At 43.2% G+C, this 26,881-nt stretch overlaps 1 protein-coding gene across 8 annotated transcripts in view; it reads left to right on the plus strand.

Annotated features, from left to right (window-relative positions):
* DNAH3 (dynein axonemal heavy chain 3) overlaps window positions 1-26,881 on the plus strand; it is a 191,403-nt gene that overhangs the window by 57,839 nt on the left and 106,683 nt on the right. For 6 of the 8 annotated variants that reach the window (XR_011384660.1, XM_051847854.2, XM_070064651.1 and 3 more), the window contains 10 exons: window positions 610-754; window positions 3,516-3,727; window positions 8,115-8,206; window positions 13,367-13,481; window positions 16,944-17,060; window positions 18,042-18,221; window positions 19,900-20,036; window positions 23,373-23,574; window positions 25,034-25,126; window positions 26,389-26,499. Coding sequence is in view for 6 of the 8 variants with exons in the window: in XM_051847854.2 (XP_051703814.2) it covers window positions 610-754; window positions 3,516-3,727; window positions 8,115-8,206; window positions 13,367-13,481; window positions 16,944-17,060; window positions 18,042-18,221; window positions 19,900-20,036; window positions 23,373-23,574; window positions 25,034-25,126; window positions 26,389-26,499 (1,404 nt within the window). In the remaining 2 variants the exon portion in view is untranslated. Of the gene's footprint in view, window positions 1-609; window positions 755-3,515; window positions 3,728-8,114; window positions 8,207-13,366; window positions 13,547-16,943; window positions 17,061-18,041; window positions 18,222-19,899; window positions 20,037-23,372; window positions 23,575-25,033; window positions 25,127-26,388; window positions 26,500-26,881 lie in introns of those variants that run through there. The other 2 variants (XR_011384661.1, XM_070064652.1) reach the window with 2 other exon arrangements.

Consider the following 26,881-nt stretch of genomic DNA (forward strand, 5'->3'; position numbering starts at 1 on the left):
TGGTAGATTGATCAACCAGTTTTGTCATTGGTACTTTTAACTACATTTTTCCACCCACTCTCATTAGACCAGACATTTTGTTAGGCATTGAATTCACAAAGAAATTATAATAGGATGATGGCTGCATGTTTACTGAGCGTTTATTATGTGTATGACAATGTGAAAAGGGCTTCCCATGCAATATTTCACCTAAGGCTTGTAACAAACCTCTGGGGGTAGGAACAGTTGCTATTCCATTTTCCCCTATGTAAAGTATGAGAACTAAGACTTGGAGATACAAAGTAACTTTCTCCAGAGGTCATCTAGTAGGTTCTTTAGCCATTAAAATTCTTAACCTCTGAGGCAAGTTTGTGTCAGAGGCTTGTAAACAGTTAATCAGCTAAAGTGTGCATGAAAATAGAGATAGGGCTGTGGAGATGATGGAGTAAGTTGCCACCAGCTAGGTCTCAGTTACCCTGGTGCTCATTGCTTGAATTCATGCCTTATTTTCCTCTCTTACTCTCCAGATGAATGACTGGCTCTTTAAAGTGCTAACGGCTCTGCCCTGGTGGCTTCTACGGTTTAGGAGAATCACCAACCCAATAAACAGAGTCCTCTTTTGCCTTGCAGTTGATCAATAAGGAGGAAGAACTGTTGGAAAAGGAAAAGAGTACCTTCCCTCTTCTGCAAACCTTGATAACCAACAAGATGCCTTATGAGCAGCTGTGGGTAACAGCCTATGAGTTCAGCACCAAGTCAGAAGAGTGGATGAATGGTAGGCCATGGTCTCCCTCTGCTGGGACAGATGGAGATGGGGGAGGGATCGTATCCACCCAGCTAATTCTGAAACAACCTTTGTTCTTCAAGTCATGGTTGGACTTTTCACTGGATTCTGACATGCCAGATTAAGATAGTCACAGTCAAATTTTTCTGATGTGATAATGAAGGAAGGAGGAGACCAAAGATCCAGATATGTTTCCTGAGTAAAACTGAGTTGGCAGACACCCAGATCCATGGACTGGGCCCGTAACTCAGAGAGGCAGATGGTGGAAGGGTAAGATGGCAGGTCTACCATGGCACTGCTTCAAGAAATGCCAGAGTGCCATAGGTTTCTGTAAGCTACCTTTTACTCTAAGCTCTGGCCTCTAAAGAAGTTCTGAGGAGGTAGAATCAATAGGACTTAATCATTAATCTGATATGGGATAAGGTGCAGGGAGGAACAGGGAAGAGCCTCAGGTGACTTCCAGATTATTGGCTAAGGCAATTTGGTGGATATCTCCATTGCTAAACAAGAAAAGTGACAAATATTGGTGATATGGGAAGGACCCATCAACTTAAGTACATTGTGTTTGATATATCTGCAGATATCCAAATGGGAATATTCCCAAATGGGAATGATTACTATGTACATTACAGATAAAGCCATGGATAGCAGCATCTGTGGAGGATAAAATCAGAGACCCTTAGGGTGGACCCTTAGCTTATTCTAGTGCATCAGGATTTTAAACAACTGTGATAGACATCTGTATTGCCAGTTTTCTGGGTATAACTTTGATTGCTTTATGAGGATGAATTTCTAAAATTGAAATGCCTAGATAAAAAAGGATGTGTTATGCAAATTAGGACTTCTAAAAATCCTTTTGTTGTTTTCCAGAAACGTTCTAAGTTCTAGTTTATTCTTCTTCTGGAATTGTTTTTAGAATGTCCATTTCTCCACCCTCAACAAACATAGGAAATAATAGCTTTGAAAACACTTTTGTTACAAAATGGCATCATTTTTCACTTTTAAGAAGTACTCTTTGGCCAGCACTGTGGCTCACTAGGCTAATCCTCCACCTTGCGGCACCAGCACACTGGGTTCTAGTTCCAGTCGGGGCGCCAGATTCTGTCCCGGTTGCCCCTCTTCCAGGCCAGCTCTCTGCTGTGGCCCGGGAGTGCAGTGGAGGATGCCCAGGTGTTTGGGCCCTGCACCCACATGGGAGACCAGGAAAAGCACCTGGCTCCTGCCTTCGGATCAGCGCGGTGCACCGGCCGCAGCGCACTGGCCGCGGCGGCCATTGGAGGGTGAACCAACGGCAAAGGAAGACCTCTCTGTCTCTCTCTCTCACTATCCACTCTGCCTGTCAAAAAAAGAAAAAAGAAAAAAAGAAAGAAAAAGAAGTACTCTTTTGCCTTAATTACCATTAAAGTTAAATGCATATTGAGAAGGTAGAGTCCTTGTTTTATAAAAGCCTGCTAATTTGCTCTCCTATGTTTTTCTATTTGTGTGTTACTAAACTCCCTTATTTAATGTTCAGTTTTAAATATTTCAGTTGATGCTCTTAATTGTTCTAGGTACTCAATCATACCTATATGATTAGAATATTTTACCTTATTTTAAGAATCATTTTCATACCTCCTCTTTAATTTACTTTTCTGAATTGACTAGCACTTCCAAAGTAAAGCAAATAGTGATGGTAGTTGGCACATTTGTCTTATTCTTGGTTCAGTTGAAATTCTCCCAGAGGGTCACCTTTATACATTTAACTTTTTGTTAGGCTAAGAAAGTGTTTATAATTTACCAGGTGTTTTCATTAGAAATAGATAACTATTTTTTTTAATTTTTCAAATGCTTAAAATTTATATGCAGTAAAATTGACATTTTGGTTCTAGAATTTTAGTGCCATATAGATTTATGCAACTATCACTACAATCAATACTTTTACACAATACTTTTATTTTCTAAGAGTTTCCTTGTACCACCCCTTTGTAGTTATCTTTTCTCTCTCTCTCTTCCTCTCCCTTTCCCTCTCCCTGTACATGTAATGGCCTGTACATGTAATGTTAAATTTATACGTATGCATTTCTTTTTTGGGAGCTATTATAAATGACACATTTTAAAATATCAGTCTCTAGTTGGTCCTTGCTAATATACAGACATTTGGTTAATTTTTATTTTATATTTTGTGCTGTTCCTACATTCATGGATAGCCTTGCTTGGGATATTGATCAGGTCAGCAGATTCTTTTGACTGTGAGGCTTTTTTTTTTTTTGACAGGCAGAGTTAGACAGTGAGAGAGAGAGCGAGACAGAGAGAAAGGTCTTCCCTCCGTTGGTTCACCCCCTAAATGGCCGCTATGGCCAGTGCGCTGTGCCGATCCAAAGCCAGGAGCCAGGTGCTTCCTCCTGGTCTCCCATGCGGGTGCAGGGCCCCAGGACTTGGGCCATCCTCCACTGCACTCCCGGGCCACAGCAGAGAGCTGGACTGGAAGAGGAGCAACCGGGACAGAATCTGGCACCCTGACCGGGACTAGAACTTTGGGTGCTGGCGCCACAGGCGGAGGATTAGCCTAATGAGCTGCGGCACCGGTCTAACTGTGAGGATTTCTTCTTATCTCCCTAAGTTTGCAGGTCTATATGAGACTTATCCAGAAAGCTTGTGCTTCTCCCAATATCCATACAATTAACACAATTCTAAATCTAGGGAATTAAAGGTATGCACAGCTATCACCTGCCTGACAGTCTGACATTCCTTCACCCCATCTTTTCTATTTCAGGACCCCTCTATTTACTGAATGCTGATGAAATCGTAGAGGACATAGGGAATATGTGGAGGACAGCATATAAATTGACCAAGACCTTAGTTGATGTGCCTGCACCCAGACGCTTAGCAGAGAACTTGAAAATGAAGATTGAAAAGTTTAAGCAGCACATTCCTATCCTCAGTATTTCTTGCAACCCAGGAATGAAAGACCGGCACTGGCAGCAGGTTCTTATCACCACCCGTTCTCAGGCAGCCCAGCCCACACCTGGTTCTGGCAGCCCTTTAGAAGGCAGGGTGTATTTCAGGGTCAAGCGTCTCCTTTTTGAAAGGAGAATTTGCTGGAGGCCAAGGGATAGTAATGAGAGTTACATCCTTTGGAAGGAGGAGGATGGGTGAGAGATGGCATGAACTGCCCTCTTTGTGAACAGTTGGCCCTTTTCTTTGGGATTCCATTGAGGGAGGTTGAGTATTTGCTGATCTAGCCAATGGCCACACAGGTTCTCCTTGTCTCCTTTCCTAAGCAAATGGCTGATTGAGGTCCTAGAGGATTATAGGAGTGTTAAATTACAGTGGGAGGGTCTTGATTCATTCTCCTTGACCTAAGATACACAAAAATGAAAGTCATACCTTTCTCTGGGGGCTGCTAATAATGCCAGATGATTCTTGCGCAGGCTAACTTTGGTGTGAAGTTTCATGGTCAAACAGTCTATGTTCAGAAGCAATTTTGCACTGTTCTTTCAGCTCCCTGAGCCTGCAATTGAGAATAATAAATACTCTTGCTAAAAATAGTTGGGATTTTTATAAGCAACCATGTGTGAAGGTGATAAGTGTGGTGTGAACACTAAGCAGAAAAAAGAAAACACTGTGCTTCTAAAATAATCATCACATTCAAGGGCTAGCAATCACCTTGAAACATCCTCTCCCAGGGTGTTGCTCTGTGTGGAGGTGATGAGACTGGCTTTCCGTGGGCTGATTCGTCTCTGACTTGGCCTGGAATCCTCTCTCGCAGAACCATGTATTAGACTGAGGATGGGAAAATGAAGATTGAAAAGTTTAAGCAACACATTCCTGTCCTCACCATTTTCTGCAACCCAGGAATGATAGACTGGCACTGAAGCAGGCTCTCTGTTTCTGGAAGGAGCCAATCTGACAATACATGTATAACCTCCAAGAGAACAGAGCCCTTAATAGTGGCTGGGACCATTCTGATTTCCCCAGGAAGACAGAGACACAGGATTTTTCTATAGGGGGAAACTACTTTCAGTTTCCCAGAAAGTCTTGAAACTCGAGACCTAAGCAAAGAGCAGAGTGCCCTAAAGGAAGACAGGGAAAGTTCATCGGAGGAGACTTCTGATTTTGAGGGCTCTGCAGAGGATAGCTATCCTCACATGGTGCTCATAGGGTTCCTCTTCCTGTGGACCTTGCTTAACTAGAACCTTGACCCACTTGAAGGGTTAAAGAGGTTGGGTGGACAGGAGGCCTCTTTTAGTGCCAGGTTTCTCTGGGACATGGCACTACGAAAAATGGCCTCACCAATTTAAAGAATGCTGCAGAAGGACTGGGAAAGCCATCCTTTCTATCTAGTACTTCCTCTGTGATAACACTATTCTTGTGTGGGCACTTGACAAATTCATGCCATTCCTAGACATTAATAATTCCCATTTAAAGACCACTTGGACAGATTGGAAAAAATCCTTCAGAGTTATGAAAAACAATAATTACAATAATAGCTACAACTTACTGAGTACCAGCTTTGCACAGTCAGCTTTACAAAGTGATTTGCAGGGAACTAACCAACCATAGATTAGACATGTACAGACTTTTATTCATGTCATTACTCACTAAACAGTATAGTATAACAAATATTTACATGACATTGACATTGTATTGAGCATTATAAAGTGATTTGAAGTATATGGTCAGATGTAAATAGGTTATCTGCAAATACTATGCCTTTTATATAAAGGACTTAAGAACCCACGGATGGGAGGGAGGTGAATCCTGGAGCTAATCTTCCACAGACACCAAGGGACTTTATTGAGTACTATGTTGCATACTTTATTTGGATTCTCTCATTTCATTTGCCTGATAACCCTGTGAAATAGGGACTATGATTAGCTCCATTTCTTAGATAGGAGAACTGAGACTTGGGGAGATTAAGTAAGTTGTCACATGGCTACTCAGTGGTAGGGAAGTGAATTAGAATCTGGGTCTGTTTGAATCAACCTAAAAAGCCGAATAGAGGACGAGAAGTATCAGATCAGAGGGAAGGAGGGAGTGAACAGTAGGGAGCAGCAAACCTTAGGTAGAAGTGGAGCAGGGACCCAGGAAGGTGACTGCTAAAGACTGAGCCCCTGAACTGGAAGCCCATTAGACTGAGTGGTTGTAAGGCAGCTCAGAAAAGTCAAAGGTCACTGGATGCTCTTAGCCCATTTCTGCCTGCATTGAAGGTTATATCACTAGACACCCCAGTGACAGCCTCAGACCCAGGGAAGTCATTCTCTGCCCTAATGCCCAATTCAAGGGATCCATTTGTCCAGAAGCTGGTTTTGACAGGGGTCTGAGAAGGATAAAACACCTACAGCTCTGAAGTCTAGAAGATAGATCTTGTAAGGTCATGTGTTGACTATGCTGAAGTTTCTGGCCATTTGCCAGAACTTAAGCAGGAAAAACCAGTGCTCTATGCTTGGGACACAGACTTTACAGCTATCAGCAAAGGGTTTGCTATTGTGGTTTCAAAAGAGCTGGAACAGGGCCACACCTGACCTTAGGAAGAGACCACGCTGGTGTGTAGCAAAGCTGACCTCTAGGACAAGGATTGTGCTGTCCAATAAAAAGGCAATGACAGCCATATGTGTAATTTTGACATTTGTAGTAGTCACATCTTTAAAAAGAAATGGGTGAAATAAATTTTACAAATAGATTTTATTGTAATAGAATGTATCCAAAATATTATCATTTATAGATGCAATCAATATGAATGTGTTAATGTTTTTAGAGTTTAAGGAATATGGTTGGTGTGTCTTTAAACTGATAGCAATCTCAATTTAGAATGGCGACATTTCAGGTGCTCAACACAAGGGGCTAAGTGGCTAGATATTGGACAGTACAGGTCTAGGCTGTTGGAATTAGAGGAGGAGATGCATTATCAATCTCTGTAATTAGCAAAAGCAATTTAAATCATAAAATTGCCAATCTCCGAGTCCTTACTATGGGCTAAGTACTATGACAAATGCTTTTTATAGCTGTTTCATTTAAGTCCAGAGTCAGTGGGTTGTTCTAGGCTGTAACTTTATGTCTAAGAGGATAAATGAGGGCCCAAAGTCACCAGGAAACAGTTGTGCAGATTGCATACTGCTCAATTCCAGGGAATGGTGTTTTTGTGCGCTGAGTATGAATTTTGCTTTCTGGAGTTATGCAGTGTATCACTTGCTCAACTCTAAACTGAAGACCTGTGAGAAATGCTAGGTTACAATAGATAAGAGCTTTGGAGTCAGAATTGGATCCAAGCCCCAATTCTGTCATTTATTAACTGAGTGGTCTTGGACAAGATGCTTAATTTTTGAGTGTGTCAGTTTCCTTCTGTGTAAAATGGAATGGTAATACATTAGTACCCTACTCATTCCATAGTGAAAATGAAATGAATGCATAAAGTTCTTCAAATAGTGCCCATCACGTGGGAAGCTCTCAGTAAATGTTATTTTTATTTTTTCCATTACCTTAGCATTCCTCCAGGTGTCCTCAGAACTCAGATGGGAAGCCATTAAGTCACCTGGTTCATTCATGCTTTCACTCCATACATACTTCCTGATGCCTACTAAAGGCCAGCACCCATGCTTCTTGAACTGGCACCCTTCAATACTACAAGGGCCAGACAGAAAGAAAATTGAACAATTGGTGAGGCTTTTCATACAGTCTCATTCCCATGCAGTCCCCATTCTCCTCTTAAACACATAAGACCCTCATATTGTCTAGATCCTTCAGTCCTTGAGTTTTCAAGTCATCAGCGCCTTCACTTAGGACCTTTCTCTGGGATACTTGCACTGGAAGTACACTGGGGGCTGTCTTTACAGCAGAGGGATGAGGATTTACAACAAGTAGAATAACTGGGTGAAAAGGGAAATATATTAAAGGGGATGCCTTTCCTCCTTCCCTGAGTCTTCAAATCACAGAGTGTGGGTGTCTGTCTGTTTTGTGTACTCATGACCTCCTCCCTTTATTCTGATTGTGAACCTTCTCTCATGGCTGAGGTTTTGCATAGGCCTGGGAGCACATAAGCAAACCAGACCCAATCCCAACCTTCAGAGTGTTCACAAACTGATGGGGAGACCAGCCAACCCCAGTAAACCAGATGCAATGCAGTGTGGGCTCTAGGCTGCCTCCAGCCCTAGTCTTGTACTGTCCTATTCAGTAGCCACCAGCCACAGATTTCTGATTAGTTACATTTGAATGAATCAAAATTAAAAAAAAAATTTTTTTAAAGAGGTCTGGTCATACAAGCAACATGTCCTGTGCTCAACAGCACAGGTGAACATTTCCATCATCATGGGAAAGTGCGATGGGACCATGATACATTAGAGAGCAAGAACTTGTTTTTCTCTTTCCTTTGCAGATAAGTGACATCGTTGGCTATGAAATAAAACCAACTGAAACTACTTGCCTCTCGAATATGCTGGAATTTGGATTTGGCAAATACATTGAAAAGTAAGACTCACCTCTTCCTCCAAAAAGTTTTTTTTTGGTTAAAGTATCTGTGGATCTTCCCCACAATATGATTGCCCTCCTATCAGACTGTATTTCTCCTAGTTTAGGATGACTTGAGACTTTAACAGCCTGAAGTTGGGCAGACTAGCTACTGGGGAAGCTTTCATTTTCAGCTATAAAAGCTGATGATGGGTTGTGACTAGAAAAGTAAAGACAGGGATTTTATTTCAAAGGGAAATTAAAAAAAAAAAATCAAGGTCTTTGAACCTGAGCTTCAAACCCAACTTTCAGTGGCTTACAGCAAAAACCCATTTAGCCTCTGTGGGCCTGTTTCCTCTTCTATAACAAACAACAAACTAGGAGTGGCCTCCTGAGCTCTAAAATTCCATTAAACCTATTTTGTCACTTTGTTTCTCCCTTGAATGCCTTTGGAGATTGTGTGTGACAAGTGGTGTTATTTGAATTGCTGTTTTTAGAACCCAGTTCTCAGGATCCTGTTTGCTTTCCCACATGTCTTTCAGGGCAGAGCATGGGGAGATGTTGTGTGGCCTGGAGTGAGACCCTCTATTAGACGACTGGGCTCAGTAATAACTGGACACATATGTTTCTCAGAATGTGGTACTCAGAGCCACTGTATCAGCATCACATGGAAACTCATTAGACATTCACATTCTTTTTTTTTTTTTTTTTTTTTTTTTTTTTTTTTGACAGGCGGAGTGGACAGTGAGAGAGAGAGAGACAGAGAGAAAGGTCTTCCTTTGCTGTTGGTTCACCCTCCAATGGCCACCGTGGCTGGTGCGCTGCGGCCGGTGCACCGCGCTGATCCAATGGCAGGAGCCAGGTGCTTTTCCTGGTCTCCCATGGGGTGCAGGGCCCAAGCACTTGGGCCATCCTCCACTGCACTCCCTGGCCACAGCAGAGAGCTGGCCTGGAAGAGGGGCAACCGGGACAGAATCCGGCGTCCCAACCGGGACTAGAACCCGGTGTGCTGGCGCCGCAAGGCGGAGGATTAGCCTAGTGAGCCACGGTGCCAGCGACATTCACATTCTCAGGCTCCTCCCCCTCCCTCTGAATCAAATTCTGAGTGGGCAGCCCTGCAATGTGTGTTTTAACAAACCCTCCAGGAGGGCACTGTCCAAGGAGGGGGAGCCACTTGCCACATGTGGCTATTGAGCCCTTAAAATGTAGCTAGTCTGAGTTCAACGTGCTGTTAAACATAAGGGTTCTTCAAATAGTTTGTGGAAAATGGGATTAAAAAGTGTTTATTTTAGTGCAAAAATTTTTTGAAATCCATACATTGGTTTTTTGTTTTGTTTTTTTTTTTTTTTTTTTTTTTTGGACAGGCAGAGTGGATAGTGAGAAAGAGAGAAAGGTCTTCCTTTGCCGTTGGTTCACCCTCCAATGGCCGCCGCGGCCAGAGCACTGCGGCTGGCGCATCACGCTGATCTGAAGCCAGGAGCCAGGTGCTCCTCCTGGTCTCCCATGCGGGTGCAGGGCCCAAGCACTTGGGCCATCCTCCACTGCACTCCCAGGCCATAGCAGAGAGCTGGCATGGAAGAGGGGCAACCGGGACAGAATCTGGCGCCCTGACCGGGACTAGAACTTGGTGTGCCGGTGCCGCAGGTGGTGGATTAGCCTATTGAGCCACAGCGCCGGCCCATACATTGTTTTTCATAATATGTATTTTGTATATACTTTTTGAAGATTCCCTCATATGCATTCATTTAAAGTTTTTTTGCACAAAATTATCCTTGTCTTTTAATTCCATTTCCACAAACTTTATGAATACCCTTATATAAAATAAGGCTAGATGCCACGGCTCACTAGGCTATTCATCCGCCTGCGGCGCCGGCACCCTGAGTTCTAGTCCTGGTTGTGGTGCCAATTCTGTCCCAGTTGCTCCTCTTCCAGTCCAGCTCTCTGCTGTGGCCCGAGAGTGCAGTGCAGGATGGCCCAAGTCCTGGGGCCCTGCACCCGCATGGGAGACCAGGAGGAAGCACCTGCCTCCTGGCTTCAGATCAGCGCAGCATGCCGGCCATGGTGGCCATTTGCGGGGTGAACCAATGGAAGGAAGACCTTTCTCTCTGTCTCTCTCTCTCTCACTGTCTAACTCTGCCTGTCAAAAATTTAAAAAAATAAAAATAAATAAATAAAAGGAAAAATTATGCAAAATATCTAATGATATTTAATATTATGTTGCAATGATATTTTGCATATGAGTTAAATAAAATAAATAACAAATTAACTTTACCTGTCTCTTCTTACATTTAAAAATGTGGCTACTAAAAACTAAAGTTATGTACATGGTTCATATTGTACATCTAATGGACAGCACAGATCCAAATGATTCTGATACACACCACAGTCTGAGAACCCCGCCTCCACTGGGGGCAGAGCAGTGTAACATAAGGTGCTTCCTAGCACACAAATCTATGCACCTGAGTGCCCTGATCCCCTCTGATACCAGCCTTACTGTCCCTCCTTAAAGAGTAGACCTAGGGGCCAGCGCCATGGCACATTAGGCTTATCTTCCGCCTGTAGCACTGGCATCCCATATGGGTGCCGGTTCTAGTCCTGGTTGCTCCTCTTCCAGTCCAGCTCTCTGCTGTGGTCCGGGAGGGCAGTGCAGGAATGAATGCCCAGGTGCTTGAGCCCCTGCACCCACAAGGGAGACCAGGAGGAAGCACCTGGCTCCTGGCTTCGGATCAGCTCAGCACCGGCCATGGTGGCCATTTGGGGAGTGAACCAATGTAAGGAAGAACTCTCTCTCTCTCTCTCTCTCTCTCTCTCTCTCTCTCCCTCCCTCCCTCTTTCACTGTCTGTAATTCTACTTGTCAAAGAAATAAATTTTTAAAAAAATCTTTAAAAAAAAAAAAAAGAGTAGATCTAGAGGGGTAGTTGCTTGACCTAGCAATTAAAACCTTGGTTGGGACACCAGTGTCCCATCTGGGCGTGCTCAGGTTCTTTTTTTTATTTTATTTTATTTATTTATTTGCCATGCAGATTTACAGACAGTGAGAGAGAGAGGGACAGAGAGAAAGGTCTTCCTTCCATTGGTTCTCTCCCCAAGTGGCCACAACGGACAGAGCTGCGCCGATCTGAAGCCAGGAGCCAGGTGCTTCCTCCCAGTCTCCCATGCAGGTGCAGGGGCCCAAGCACTTGGGTCATGCTCCACTGCTCTCCCAGGCCACAGCAGAGAGCTGGACTGGAAGGGGAGCAACCGGGACTAGAACCCGGCGTCCAAATGGGATTCCAGCGCAGCAGGCCCCCAGTGCCCGGGTTCTATTCTCAGCTCTACTTGTGACTCCAGCTTCCTCCTAATGCTTACCCTGGGAAGCAGTGGTGACGAGTCAAATATATTAGGTTCCTGCCACCCATGTGGGAGATTTGGATTGAGTTTCTAGTTTCTGGCTTTGGCCAGGTCCATCCCCAGGTCTTAAAGGCCTTTTGAGAATGTTTCTCTCTCTCTCTCTCTCAATGTGTGTATGTATAAATAAATTCTTAAATATTAAAAAAAAAGGAGTAGGCCTAGCTACATTTCTACCAGATGCAAGTTGCAGTTGGCCTTCCATGTCTATGGGTTTCATATCTGTGGACTCAACCAACCACATATCAAAAACATTTGAAAAAGTTGCATCTGCACTAAATGCATGTAGGCTTTTTCTTGTCATTATCCCCTAAACAATACAATTTAACAACTATTTTCATAGCATTTACATTGTTTTGGGTATTATAAGTCATGTGGAGATTATTTAAAGTAAACAGGAGGAGATACATAGTTTATATGCAAATTCTAAGCCATTTGGTATAAGAGACTTGAGGATCCATGGTTTTTGTACCTGTGAAAGGTCCTGGAGCCAACACATGAGTTCCGGGAGGACAACATTCAGATTGTAGCAGGCAGGTAACCTGAACTGACTGCGTGTTCGGTACTCAGCCAGGAACCTGTTACTGAGTGTAGTGTTCCCTGTCTCCCACTCACTTAGTTAACACATCTTTATCACAGCACGTAGTCAATGAGCTTCTCTAGCACATTTGGGTGAGGTCAGCTCTTGAAACACTTTAAGGAGTCCCTAACTGACTAATCCCACTTCTGTGCAATTATTTACACTTTACATCGTACCCTAGGGTTAGTCATAAGGCACATTCCAAGCATTCTGTCTTAGTAAATTGTACCAACAACTCCTTGCCATGAGCAAATGGGGACTTGAGGTCTGTCATGAGACTTGGCCGCATGGCCACCTAGCCAGTGACTGCTGGAGGCTATTCAACTGTTTGTCTTATGCTTCCCTGGGTTGGCACATGCCTGTGTTAGTCATTCCCTATATGCTTACTCACTTTGGCCATTTTCCAAGGATCACATTTAGGATGATGGCTCATGTTGCTGAAGTCTGGGCCATTGTTTGGCATTGTCTGTGCTTAGTCTACCTCCCTTTGAGGCTAATGAGGCCTCTCAGCTCTATTTAGTTGGCCCTGTTTGGCTGACCACATGTTCTTCTTAACATGCAGAGGGGAGAAGGCACATAGTGGAGGCGGAGGAAATACCAGGTGAACAATCAGAGGAACTGGTTCCAGACTTGTTCCAGCACTGCCTAGCTGTGTGGGTTTGGTCATGTCACTTGCTTCCTCTGCACTTCAGTTTCTTAATGGCAAGTGAAGACCAAACAGTCTCTTCTATAGTCTAGGATACAGTGGAAGACAGGGTTGGGGCAGAGAGGGTAATCCCTGGTTTCTCTTCTAAGAACTTTGTTTTTCAAGTCTTTGGCCATACCTGGGTTTTAAGACCCAGAACTCTGAGTGGGAACAAGAAGAAAGAAATTGTCTTCCCCTTCTCTCCCTCCATCTCCTTATCTATGGAATGGAGGAACTTAGATGAGTGGACCCAGAGTACCAGGAAAATAGCAGGTGTTTTTGAAAGGAGGAGAGAAGGGAAGAAGGGCAAAAGCCATCATATAAATTCACAGAAATTCAAAACCTGAACTTCAGGGTGAGCAACTCTGCAAAACTTGGGAGGTAGCTGGCAAATTTTAGAGCAGGACAGCACACATTTTGGTAAAATTAAGGGCTTTCTACAGTTCTCTTAAGACAGCTGAAATGCCTCCTTCAACAAGTTTTCTCTGCCTCCTGTTCATGTTGCTGTTGCTAATTTTCTCTCTTTAGATTGGAGCCCATTGGTGCAGCCGCCAGCAAAGAATATTCCCTGGAGAAAAACTTGGAGAAAATGAAGTTAGAGTGGGCTAACATGACATTCAACTTCATGAAATACAGGGACACTGTGAGTTTCAGTGCAAGCACAGCCCCCTGAAAGCAGCCCGGTGTATTGCATTGTAGACGACAGAGGTGATTCATCCAGAGTAGTAATCCCTCTTAACCAGATTGCCTCCTCCTGTCGCCTTCCTATGCCCATCATCCTTCCTCTCAGGCACCACTTGAGGACGCACTTTCAAATCAGATCAGGGCAAGAGACTTTCTCAGATGAGATGTACTGAGGAAGCCTCCCAAATTAGGATCTCCCAGAGAGGGCGCAGGCTCCTGTGCAAGGGTCCTTCATGATGTTCCTGGAAAATGTGCAACATGAAAAAGCTATACCTGGATTTCAAAACAAATTTTCACACCAGGGTAAACTTGTCTTTTCATTCCATTTTTCCATGGACATTTTGAGGTACTCATATAATTCCAAAGCTGCTCAGAGGTTTCAGAAGCATCCCAGGGGTGAACAGTGCCTCGAGTTTCTTGAATGTTAATATGTACAGGAATCACCTGAAGACCTTTAGTTAACGTGCAGGCTCAGATTCAGCTGGGCTGAAGCGGGGCCTGACGTGCTACAGTTCTAACTCCCAGGTAGGACTGACCACGTTTTGAATAGCAAGGGTGTAGATTTCCTTCTTTCTACTGACACAGAGAACTATAGGTTTGTGCATTGTGCATGGAGATACATAAATCTAAAGTATTTGCTCAGTTGTCTCTAGGGTATGCCTTGCTTGGTATGGGTCATGGGGTGGGGATGGGGGCTGCTACTCTAAGTGAGCTGTAAATTACAGAGGCAATAGGCTGATACCCACATTCTGCAGACCATTGACTTAAAAAAAATATTTGTTTATTTGGAAGTCAGAGCTGCAGAGAAGCAGAGGCAGAGAGAAAGAGGTCTTCCATCTGCTGGTTCACTCCCCAAATGGCCACAACAGCCAGAGCTGAGCTGATCCAAAGCCAGGAGCCAGGAGCTTCTGCCAGGTCTCCCATGTGGGTGTAGGGGTTCAAACACTTGGGCCTTCTTCCACTGCTTTCCCAGGCCATAGCAGAGAGCTGGATTGGAAGTGGAGCAGCCAGTCTCGAACTGGTGCCCATATATGGGATGCCAACACTGCTGGTGGCGGCTTCACCCACTATGCCACAGCGACGGCCCTGACCATTGTTTTTTTATTTTTATTTTTAAAAAGATTTATTTTATTTATTTATTTGAAAGAGTTACAGAGGGAGGTAGAGACAGAGAGAAGGTCTTTTATCTGTTGGTTCACTCCCCAGATGGCTGCAACAGCCAGAGATGTGCCAATCTGATTTCAGGAGCCAGGAGCTTCTTCCTGGTCTCATGGGTGCAGGGGCCCAAGGACTTGGGCCATTTTCCACTGCTTTCCCAGGCCATAGCAGAGAGCTAGATTGGAAGAGGAGCCAGGACTAGAACTGGCGCCCACAGACCATTGGTTTTTAATGTGGTGCTTCCAACACTGGCTGCACGGAAGAATCACTGGGATATTTTTAAAAATCCCAATTGATTCTTCCTAGGTTATTTGTCTTTGGGGTGCCTGGGAATCTGCATTTTTAAAGAACCCATAGTTTTTCTAATATGCAATGTGATTTAAGAACCAAAACACTGAAGGCTGCCCCCATACCTCCCTCCTCCCCTGGTATACATATCCTGTTTATGGGTTCTTTCCCTGCCTTTGGTTTCAGTAGTTAGGATGCCTTGATTTCACTTGGATAAGAACTGCCAAAGAGAGAGTAGGAGGGAGGAGAACCCAGGCACTGGGGCTTATCATTAGACCCTCTCTCAGCAAGACAAAGGCACTGTGGGTCCCAGAAGCGTGATGCTGCTCCATCTGATTGGATTGGATCCTGCTGTAGAGGCCATTGGGCTGATATGAGGAGTTAAGCTAGGGAACCTAGGAACAGCTCAGTGTCACCTGGACCATCTTCAGAATTTTTGACTGAAATAGCTATAGTCCAGGATCAATGGCAAAATGAGAGTCAAGATACCATTTATTAATAGTTGGACATACTGGGGCCAGTGCTGTGGTGCAGTGGGTTAAAGCCCTGGCCTGAAGCAATGGCATCCCATATGGGTGCAGGTTCTAGTCCCAGCTGCTCCTCTTCTGATCCAGCTCTATCCTATGGCCTGGGAAAGCAGTAGAAGATGGCAAGTCCTTGGGCCCCTGCACCCATGTGGAAGACCCAGAAGAAACTCTTGGCTCCTGGCTTTGGATTGGCACATCTCCGGCTGTTGCAGCCATCTGGGGAGTGCACCAGTGGATGGAAGACCTCTCTCTCTATCTGTACCTCTCTATGTAACTCTGTATTTCAAATAAATAAAATAAATCTTAAAAAAAATAGTTGGACATACTTCTCAGTGCAGAGCTTTTGGTAAAAAGTAGATGAGAGAATATGTCCTCAACCCAGATGTAGACTTGGAAGAAGTATAAACAGAGCAATAAAGATCAGACTCACTACTCTTTATTAACTTGTTTGCCACAGTGATTCAAGAGGAAAGTGCCATCCACAGGGGCTGACCTTTAAGGCCCAGTAACCTCACTTAGTAGTAAAATATGACCCATCATATGTATAGGACAGAGCACTGCAAACTTAACTGGTTCAGGTGGCCTTTTGTGTCATAAGTATTTCTTCATGGTGCCCCTAAGCCAAAACAAAGACAAAATGCAAAGCAGTTTTGTTTATAAGGTAATTAAGTCCAAACAACTTAATAAATATTTTTGTTCTGTCAATCTCTCAAATGTTTAAAAAATAACGTATAAATCAAACAAAAATACTTGTATTTCACTTTCAAGTAAGTGCAATAACTTACTGTGAGTTGATTGCAATGCATGGGTCTGGGTCTACCCAGTCACACTGGCAGCTGATTCTTCCTAAGGGAGAGGAGAAGCAGCCACAGGGAAGGAAGCAGCAGTCTTCCTCCCTCTATGGACTCTACTTGCAGGTCTGCATTTTTTTTTTTTTTTTTTTTTTTTGACAGGCAGAGTGGACAGTGAGAGAGAGAAACAGAGAGAAAGGTCTTCCTTTTGAAGTTGGTTCACCCTCCAGCACTGCGCTGATCCGATGGCAGGAGCCAGGTACTTATCCTGGTCTCCCATGCGGGTGCAGGGCCCAAGGACTTGGGCCATCCTCCACTGCACTCCCGGGCCACAGCAGAGAGCTGGCCTGGAAGAGGGGCAACCAGGATAGAATCTGCTGCCCCGACCGGGACTAGAACCCGGTGTGCCAGCGCCACAAGGCGGAGGATTAGCCTAGTGAGCCGCGGCGCCGGCCAGGTCTGCATTTGATTTCTGCCAAGGTGGACAATGAGTGTTTTCAAGGAAGAACATAGAAATCCCCCCCTCTGGCAAGAAGTAGATTCCTGTCCCACTGGGATGGAGTTTGCTGTGTGAGGTCCTCAGGGATCAATATGAAAAATAGGAGGGTGGGTATTGTGATCCTGTGGATTGAGTGTCTTTATTTGTTTGGTTTGCAGGATACAAGCATCCTGTGTGCAGTTGATGACATTCAGGTGTTACTCGATGATCACGTGATAAAGACCCAGACCATGTGTGGTTCCCCATTCATCAAACCGATAGAAACAGAATGCCGGGTAAGAGGAAAGGAGTTGAAGGTTTTGTAATTTCGGTTAGCTCTGGGTGTCTCAGAGGAAGTATCTTTGTTAACTTTATGCTGATTGGAAAAAGGTAACAGAAGACTGAAAGCAGTAACCATCCAGGTAAGCATATGGCATGCCAAGCATTTGTAATGGTCTATCAAAAAGAGAACATGAGACTTGACTACACCAGATACAAATATATTTGGAAACGGCTTCTGGGCTATAGTACTTAAGAATGTAAATGGCCTGGGGGTAGGAGTTTAGCCCCCTTTGCTCTTTGTTTGGAGAAGTGGCCTAGGCCAAGGGCACAGAGTTGTTTAATTCAAACTCTTGTTTGTTTCATTCATTGCTGTATACACTTTGCCTGCAACAGTGGTCAGAATACAGAAGGTACTCAGTAAGTTTGAGGGCTTTTCAAAAAGTTCATGGAAAATGTGCATTATTTCAGAATTCTTTGCACCAATGTCAACTTACCTTTTTTTTTTCCCCCACAGGCAAAGTTAGATAGTGAGAGAGAGAGAGACAGAAAGAAAGGTCTTCCTTCCATTGATTCACCCCCCAAATGGCTGCCACAGCCGGCGTGCTGCGCCGATTCAAAGCTAGGAGCCAGGTGTTTCTTCCTGGTCTCCCATACGGGTGCAGGGCCCAAGCACTTGGGCCATCCTCCACTGCCTTCCCGGGCCACAGCAGAGAGCTGGCCTGGAAGAGGAGCAACCAGGACAGAACCGGCACCCCAACCGGGACTAGAACCCGGAGTGCCAGCGCCGCAGGCAGAGGATTAGCCTAGTGAGCCGCAGCACCGGCTCAACTTATCTTTAAATTTCATTTTCCATGAAATTTTTGAAGTAATCTCAAATTTGTTTTTTTAGATAAAGGAAATAAATAAATAAGTGAATCTATCCATTGTTCAGTCAGTGGGCCTGTGGTACAGAGGGGGCAGTTTAATGATTCAAATATAAAATGTTAAATTCACAGAGATGGGAAGAGAAGTTAGTGCGTGTGCAGGGAAGTTTGGATGCCTGGTTGAAATGCCAGGCCACTTGGCTATACCTGGAACCAATCTTCAGTTCAGAGGACATAATAGCCCAGATGCCAGAAGAGGGCAGGAAATTTACCACTGTGGACACTTACTGGAAATTACTTATGTCCCAAGCGGTAAGTATTATTCCCAGCACATCTTGCCCACAGGAATGTGGGATGCCATAAGATGTTCCTCATTGCACGTTATTGTCATCCTTCTTGAAACTTGTAAGTAAATTGGATTGTGGCAAATTTTATATTTTTGTATCTTTCCTCTAATGGATTAAAATTTCAAACACAGAAGCATGTAATATGGAAAGTAGAAGCCTTTTAAAATCCTGCCTCTGAGAGGTAAGTATTAGTAGGTTGTTTTATTTAACTACCATTTCTAATGAGATTTAAGACTTTATTATAAGATGATGCAATAACATTTTCATAGATTGAGAATCCTTTTAGCATTCAAGTAATTGACTGCATTGTTACTCAGTTATTTAACTAATTTTTTTTGTAGCCAATATGGCTCAGACATCCAGCTAAGATCCAGAAAATAGTTGAAGATGATAAGAGTTTGATTTCTGCCTATATAGAACTAACTATCTTGTGAAGAGACAGGTTTAAATAAATTAGAGCTGTCGTAGAAATATATGCAAATAACTTTTAGCACACAGAAGAGTGATTTAGTTGTCTGAAAGTGTCAAGGTAGGCCTCCAAAGCAGGTGACATTGGAATCAAGTTTTGAGGGTTGTACAGTTCACTGGAGCATCTATTAAGAGGTCATATCTTTTTCTTTGTTTAATTCACGCTTGCTGAAATTGGAATACACTTAGAAAGAATTTGTCTCAATGAAATTGATCTGCTCTGCCTGTTTGTGGGAGTGAGATAAATGGGAAGTAATGCTCAGTCATGGGAGCCAGTTTTATATGAACTACGGTTCTTTGGTTGCAAGTTACAGAAACCCACTCAGGGAAATTCAAACAAAAAGACCAAGTGAGCGTCTCATATTCCCAAGGACAGAAAGTACATACAGGGGGCTGTGGCAAAACAAGCTGCGGTCGGCAATGCCAGCATCCCATATGGGTGCCAGTTTGAGTACTGGCTGCTCCACTTTCAAACCAGCTTTCTGCTAATGCACTTGGGAAAACAGTAGAAGATGACGCAAGTGCTTGGGTGTCTGCACCCACATGGGAGACCCGGAAGAAGCTCCTGGCTCCTGGCTTCAGCCTGGCCCACCCCTAGTCATTGTGGTCACTTAGATCCACCAGATGGCAGATTCATTCTCTCTCTTTCTCTCTCTCTGTAAATAAATAAATAAGCCTTTAAGAAAAGGAAAGAAAGGGCATAGACCTCAGTCTCCCCAAGGACAGGTCTAGAACTCAGAAACCTCTAAGAAAGTCAGAGTTCTCTTTCCATACATGCGCTCTGTGCCCCTCTTCCCACACCTGCTTCAGTCTCTCTGCAGACTGGCTTGCTCTGCCACTCAGTCTCATGGCTGGAAATGAGCCTCGCACAGCTCCAAAACCCGCTTGTTCAGGAGGCCAAACTAACTCATACAGAATGTCATTGTCTGAGTTCTAACTCCCAGAAGTTAACATGTAATTAACTTGGTTAATTTCAGGAGCCAGAACCCCACCCTACCATATGGAACAAGATCATGTTATAGCAGCATTCACCCCAGTGGGATTAGGAGGGAAATTAGGAGGCAGCTGGCCGGGCAGGAAGCATAGTTCTTGAATTTGTCACACAGTCATTGCAATGATTAATCTCAGAAGTTGGGAGCTCCGTGACGATTCTTGCCTTTTCTGATGGAACCCAGGTGAAAGATACTCGGGTTCTGGTGGCAGCAGACCAGCCACGGATGAATGAGAAGCTTCAAGAAGCCAACCTTTTGTTGGAGGACATCCAGAAAGGGCTGAATGAGTACCTGGAGAAGAAGAGACTGTTTTTCCCCAGGTATCCATCGTTGTTCTTTTATTGAGAATTACCCTCTTGGCTCATACATTAGTAGAATTACATTTTTTCATACTTAGAGTTGGCTTGGACCAATCTATTCCTTATTCTTTGCTGGTTCTCCATTCTCCCAAAAGACAGCATTCAGAGTGGGGTGTATGCTTGTGGTCTATGCAAGGGTGGGGAACTTTTATTCTGACAAGGACCATCTAGATATTTTTTATATCATTTGCAGGCCATACAAAATTATTAACTTAAAAAATAACCTGCTATAGATTTATTAAATTTTGAGTCCTATCTGTGGTTGCCTTGGCAGGGCCAGACCAAATGATTTCACAGGCCTTATAAGGACCTGAAGCTGGACATTCCCCACGCTTGACAGGGAGATTGAATGGGCACAGTGAATCAAACCCACATTTTGGCCAAGAAGCATTGTCTTTTCTCCTGACTAAAAAAGTGTAGTGCCCAGGATTAAGAGCCTGGTCTTGGAAGTAAACAGTCCTGGACTTTCCTCTTGTTAGTCTTGAGACTTTCTGCAAATCTGTATGAGCTTCAAGTTCTCTACTGTGAAGTTGGGATATGATAAGGGCCCCTATTTTGCATATTTGTTGTACAGACCAATGAGCTAACATATGTAAAACGTTTAGTTCCTACACTGTGTGTTTAAGAAATGTCAGCTAAATTTTTTGCCATCAAATTGTGTAGTTTCTGGGAGGTATGTTTACATTTGACTGTTTTTTCCCCATGAGAACCATTGTTCTTCTGTGTAAAAGTCAAGGTAGTTTTAGAGGGCTAGTTCCAGAAAGGAAGGTCCTCAGTCCTAAAAATCCATCATTGTCTAGTTCATTGTGGGTGGCCATTCTGTCATTTGACTTTTGATTGGTATGCAGGCTTGATGCTAATTTGATTTTCAGAAAAGTAATTTTAATGTTCCTTTACAGGGAGACAAAGTCAGTTCCCTGCTCTCCACTGACCTCTGCTTCAAGCAAAAACAAAAAGGATTTGTTTGGAATTCATAAATGTCTTTGGTGTCTGTTCAATACAGTGTTGTCCAATATAACTTTCTGCAATGATAAGAATTTTTATATGTGTGCTAAGATGGTATCCAGTAGCTCCATATGGCTATTGAGCACTTTAATGTGGCTAGCATGATTGAGAAAATGAATTTCTAATTTTATTTAATATTAAATTTTTCACATAATAACCACTTGTGGCTACTGGTTTCTGTATTGGACAACACAAATATAATACAGAAGAAAAGTAGAGAAACCTTGATTTGGAAGCACAAAATATGAGAAGAGATTAAATTTAGGAAATACATGAGATTTGGCTTCTGATCCTGTATCCACTATTATTTCTAATAAAAATAGGAGTAGTCAACACTAAAATAACATTTTTCTTATGCTAGGATACTGCTCTAAGTGCTTTATACTTAATTAACTTATTTAATTCTCACAATAATCCTATTATGTTGAAAGCATTATTATTATCATCATTTTATAAATGAGAAAATAATTTTCCTAAAAACACAAGACTGTTAAATGGCCAACCTGGAATTCAAACACAGGAGGTTTCGATAAGATAGTCATTTAAACTCTCTAAGCTACATTTTCTCACCAAGTTAAACACACACACACACACACACAGTATCTCAAATTTCATTATAAAGTTTTATTTTATAAAATAAACACTGTCAGCAAACACTTTGAAAGTTATTGTCACATAAATTAATTTTATCTTGAAAATACAGCATACTAAATAATTAATTTAATCTACATAATTGTATTAATTATTATTTTATGACCATTTAGCCTATTCATAGTAACACATGATGGAGATAGAAGAAGTGTAAGCCCATGGAGAACACCCATTTGAATTTCACTGAGAGCGAGAGAAACTGACACCCCCTAAGATATTGGTTAATCAGCCAACAGTTAATTATTGGTCTCTGCCTTCTTGCTCTACACTGCAAAGTCAGTTTGACTTGATGTGTAACAAACACTCCAAAAGTTAGAGGCTTAATAAAACAACTGTTTGTTTAGCTCACAATCCTACAGGTTGGCAGATTGGATTTGTCTCAGCTGGGTGGTTCTTCTGGCCTCGTCAGAGCTCACATGTGACTATAGTCAGCTGTAAGCAGGGGTAACAAGAACAGTTGAACCATGTATCATCACCTTCTAGAAGGCTAGCCTAGGTTTGTTCACATGGTGGTGGTCACAGGATTCCTAAGAGCAGCAGGAGTGGAAACTTCAAGGCCTCTTGTTAGGCTTGAAATTCGTGCAAACTCACGCTCACTATATTCGGTTGGCGGAAGCAAGACAGAGTGAGCCCAGGGTCAAGAGATGTGAAAATAGACTCTACTCTTGATGACAGGAGCTGCAAATACTGTGACCACTTTGGTAACCCACTAGATTCAGTGAAGATTGTAGTCACGTGGTCCCTCCATTGTGGAACTTTCAGCCTGGTTGTCGCAGTAGAGGGACACATTGTCTGAAGGATTGTTGTTGCTGCTTTTAGGGCCTAACGAAAGCAGCAAAGTTGTCTTTTTATCTGTAATTTAAGAGATGGCAGAAGCCTCTACATGTAAGTAGGGTGACTAGTAATATGCCCTTTCTGGTTTCATACCTGTACCGTTTTCTGGCATACTGGGAGAGAAGGAAAGACAAGTAAATCTTTCTGTTTCCTCTTACCAGTGAGTCTCAACACTGATTGCACATTAGAATCATCTGGAATTTTTGAAAAGCTGAGTTTCCCCAGACCCAACCGCAGATCAATTACATCAGAAGGCCTGGGCACTGGAATTTTTAGACAGTCCCCCAGGTGATTCTAAAATGCTGTCAAAGTTGAGACCACTGGGGGCCAGTGTTGTGGCCCAGCAGGTTAAGCAGCTGCCTGGGACACCAACATCCCATATGAGAGTCGGTTTAAGTTCTGGCTGCTCCACTTCCAATCCAGCTCCCTGCTAATGTGCCTGGAAAAGCAGCAGAAGATGGCCCAAGTGCTTGGGCCTCTGTCACCCATGTGGGAGACCTGGAAAGAATTTCAGGCTCCTGGATTCAGCCTGGCTCAGCCATCTGGGCACTGAACCAGTGGATAGAAGACCTCTGTATATGTGTGTCTGTCTGTCTGTCTGTCTGTAACTCTGCCTTTCATGATCTCTGACCAAAACCATCTCCACCTTCTAAACCTCAAATAAAAATAAAAACAGTGGGCCTTAGAGAAGACCCTAGGACATAGCTTATATTCACCTGGGTGCGATCTGCCTGTTAGGGATATTATCTGGTTGGAGAAAGTTCTTGGGAGAGGTTCTAGCTACCCTCTTCTTTTACTTTGAAATAGGTTCTTCTTCCTGTCAAATGACGAGCTTCTGGAGATCTTGTCTGAAACAAAGGACCCCCTCCGCGTGCAACCACACTTGAAGAAGTGCTTTGAAGGAATTGCCAAGTTGGAGTTTACAGACAATCTGGCCATTGTGGGCATGATCAGCTCGGAAAAAGAAACTGTTCCATTCATACAGAATATCTATCCAGCTAACGCCAAAGTAACTTCCCTTACACATTTTTGGTTCTTTTTTCCATGCAACAGCAGAGAAAGACAGAGAGAACACTGGCGAGGCATTTGGACTGTATTTCTAGATGGCCTGAGTATATAACACTTGGGTCCATCAATTAGCCACTGGGAAATTTGGGGAAGTCATTTAATCTTTCTGGGTCTCAGTTTATACATCTCTAAAATGGGTATTATGCTACAGGCTGCATGACATAATTAAATTTGTAGAAGGATTTCAGGCTAACTTGACATAGAAGCAGTAGCAGGAATTAGATCCAAGTAACTGGTGCTGTTTTGATCTCCTTATGTAGAGGCCATTTAAAAGTGATCCTCTCAGAACAATAGTTTCCTGTGGCACTTGTTTGTAAAGGGTCATGGAATCACTAAGATGCTGCTTACCTCAGTTTTCATAACTTGTGTCCTTATATAATGAGTAAGGTGTGAATTCCATTCCTACTGAACAAGAAAATACACTCAAGTAGAAACACACACTCTTGTCCTTGCTTTTTTGACTGTTTTGCCACCTACACCTGTAAACGGCTCACTTGGCTAATCCTCCGCCTGCGGCACCGGCACCCCGGGTTCTAGTCCCAGTCGGGGTGCCGGTTCTGTCCCGGTTGCTCCTCTTCCAGTCCAGCTCTCTGCTGTGGCCTGAGAGGGCAGTGGAGGATGGCCCAAGTGTCTGGGCCCTGCACCCGCATGGGAGACCAGGAAGAAGCACCTGGCTCCTGGCTTCAGATCAGCACAGCATGCCAGCCGTAACAGCCATTTAGGGGGTGAACCAATGGAAGAAAGACCTTTTTCTCTGTTTCTCGCTCTCTCTCACTGTCTTAACTCTGCCTGTCAAAAACAAAACCAAAACAAAACAAAACAAAAACAAAAAACACCTGTAACAACCAGAAGTCATATCACTAACCCAGAGCAGCTGCTGTTACCTGAAATTCTAAAACCAAATAATTTGCTGTACATTCAAATTACCTATGGAGCTTTAAATACAAATTTTGTATTTAAACAAAATACAAAAGCCTATGTTGCATCTCACATCAATTAAATAAAAAAATGTCTGGAGGTGGGAGTCAGACAGCTGTGTTTTATAAAGAGCTCCAGATGATTCCAGCACACAGCAAAGTTTGGGAGCTACTGAAATAATGTATGAATCAAACCTGTTAAAAAAATTATTAATTGAAATGTGAGTGTTTTATTTGCTTTCAGAGAACTTCTCTGTTTCAAAAAGTGACATGAAAGAAATCCTTATTGCCCTTTAAGGAGGCATACAGTTCTTAGAATACTAGAGATGAATGTAAAGCAAATGGTTAAAGAATATTGCATGGAAGACATGCAAAGCTTTTGGCTTCCCTCTAGCCCTGTCCAGAGAGAAAACTAGGTTCTGCCCATGGACCCTCCCTGTGGGCAGTAGTTAACCTACTGCCTCTCTGTGTCTTGTCCTGCAGGGCATGGTTGAAAAGTGGCTGCAGCAGGTAGAGCAGATGATGCTTGCCAGTATGCGGGATGTTATTGGACTTGGAATTGAAGCATACGTCAAGGTAAACAAGAATCAACGTACACATGTCAGGATGTTGGTTTTATGAAGGGGGCTTTGGGGAGAAGGTTAAATGGATCAGCTCAATTACCCCCTATGCTCTTTACTTATAAATCCTAGGGCAATGAACATGTTTTAGTGAAAATATTTGCAGTTAGAAGCAAGTAAAACAACACAAGAGTGTTGACTGGTATCCTTGGGTTTCTACAGGCCAGTCCTTTTTGTCAGATAAAATTGATGGCACCAGTTCTATTTAGAGCCCCTTGCTATTAAGCATTTACTTGCATCATATAGCTGCTGGATGGCACAACTCATTGAGTTCCTAAAGCTTTAGTGGAAATTGGTGTAACATACAGCCTAAGAGAAAGTAACCTGTCACAGTGAACCTTTAGTTGTGCTTTATCGAGGTTCATGCTGGCAGAACCTAACTTTAGTCCATTCTCGTATTAGCCACACATTTTCTTACCTTCAGGCTCCTCCTTCATTCCCAGGACCCCGTCTGTGCATCAAACAAAGCACATGCAATTAACACCTTCACCTAAAGTATTGGGCACTGACCCTGCTGCCCCTCATACTGCAAGTCAAAGGCCAATCCTTGTTTTCTCTGATACATTGTAAATCAAAAAAGAAAACAGCGTTGCTACTGGTATGAAATTGTTTCACCCAACTGAATCTATAGTAAGAGTCAGTAGACTTTTTCTGCAAAGGGCCATATGGCATTTTCAGCTCTGCAGGGCTGCACTCCCATTACAACTAGTTATCTTTGCCCTTATAGCACAAAAGCATCACAGACAATATGTAAAATGATAGGCAGGGCTGTGCTCCAGTGACCTTTTATGTACAAAAACAAGCATGGCCAGATCTGGTCCTCATGCCATAGCTTGCTCACTCCTGATCTATTTAAAAAAAAAAAAAAAAACATGGGGAGCAAAGGGCATGGCTAAGAAAACTATTGCACAGTATTGCAATAAGATGTTGCCATTAAAAATAGTAGATTTTCTCCCTGAACATCACCTTGATTATGTTTTTTAAAAAATTGCCAAATGGAAGCATAAAAAAAGAGTTGAAGAAATTGTTAGTGATTTTGTTTTTCATAAAATTCAGAGAGGAAGTCACAAATCGATAAACCTAGAGATGTCAATCCTTATAGCATCTAAGGGTGGGGAGGGTTTTGTATTTGTTGTGTGGGTGAGGTGGTGGGGCGTGTTTTCAGATAGTTTAAACCACATGTGATAATCCTACAATAATCCCCCTTGCCTTTCTCAGGTCCCTCGTAACCAGTGGGTCTTGCAGTGGCCTGGTCAAGTGGTTATCTGTGTCTCCTGCATCTTTTGGACTCAGGAGGTGTCCGAAGCCATAGTCAAAAACACCCTACCGGTAAGTGAGCCTGCCTTGGAGCTTGCAGAGGGTATCCAAGCATCGACCAGGATTTGAATGATATATCTTTAGAATAGCCATGTTTTGTTTTTGAAACAAAAATCATTTTGGCTCACGGTGTCATAGAAGCCATGATTGTCTTGAAGACAGTGAGTTTGGAATTGGGGCTGTAGTAGAATTGTATAGTGTGAGACCCTGCACAGTCCTTCCCAGATACAAATTCTAAGATTTATCAGCCTTTGCCCCCGGGGATCCACCTGGCAGACTCTCCACCAACAAAGACCTATTTGTCTTCCTATGCCAAGAGACCACCACTGTTTTCCTCCTTTCCTACATTACAGCCCCCTCCTCACCATTCCTGGTCGCAAACAAACCCGTATCC

Source organism: Oryctolagus cuniculus, chromosome 19 (assembly GCF_964237555.1).
Source record: "Oryctolagus cuniculus chromosome 19, mOryCun1.1, whole genome shotgun sequence".
Taxonomy (NCBI): Eukaryota; Metazoa; Chordata; class Mammalia; order Lagomorpha; family Leporidae; genus Oryctolagus; species Oryctolagus cuniculus.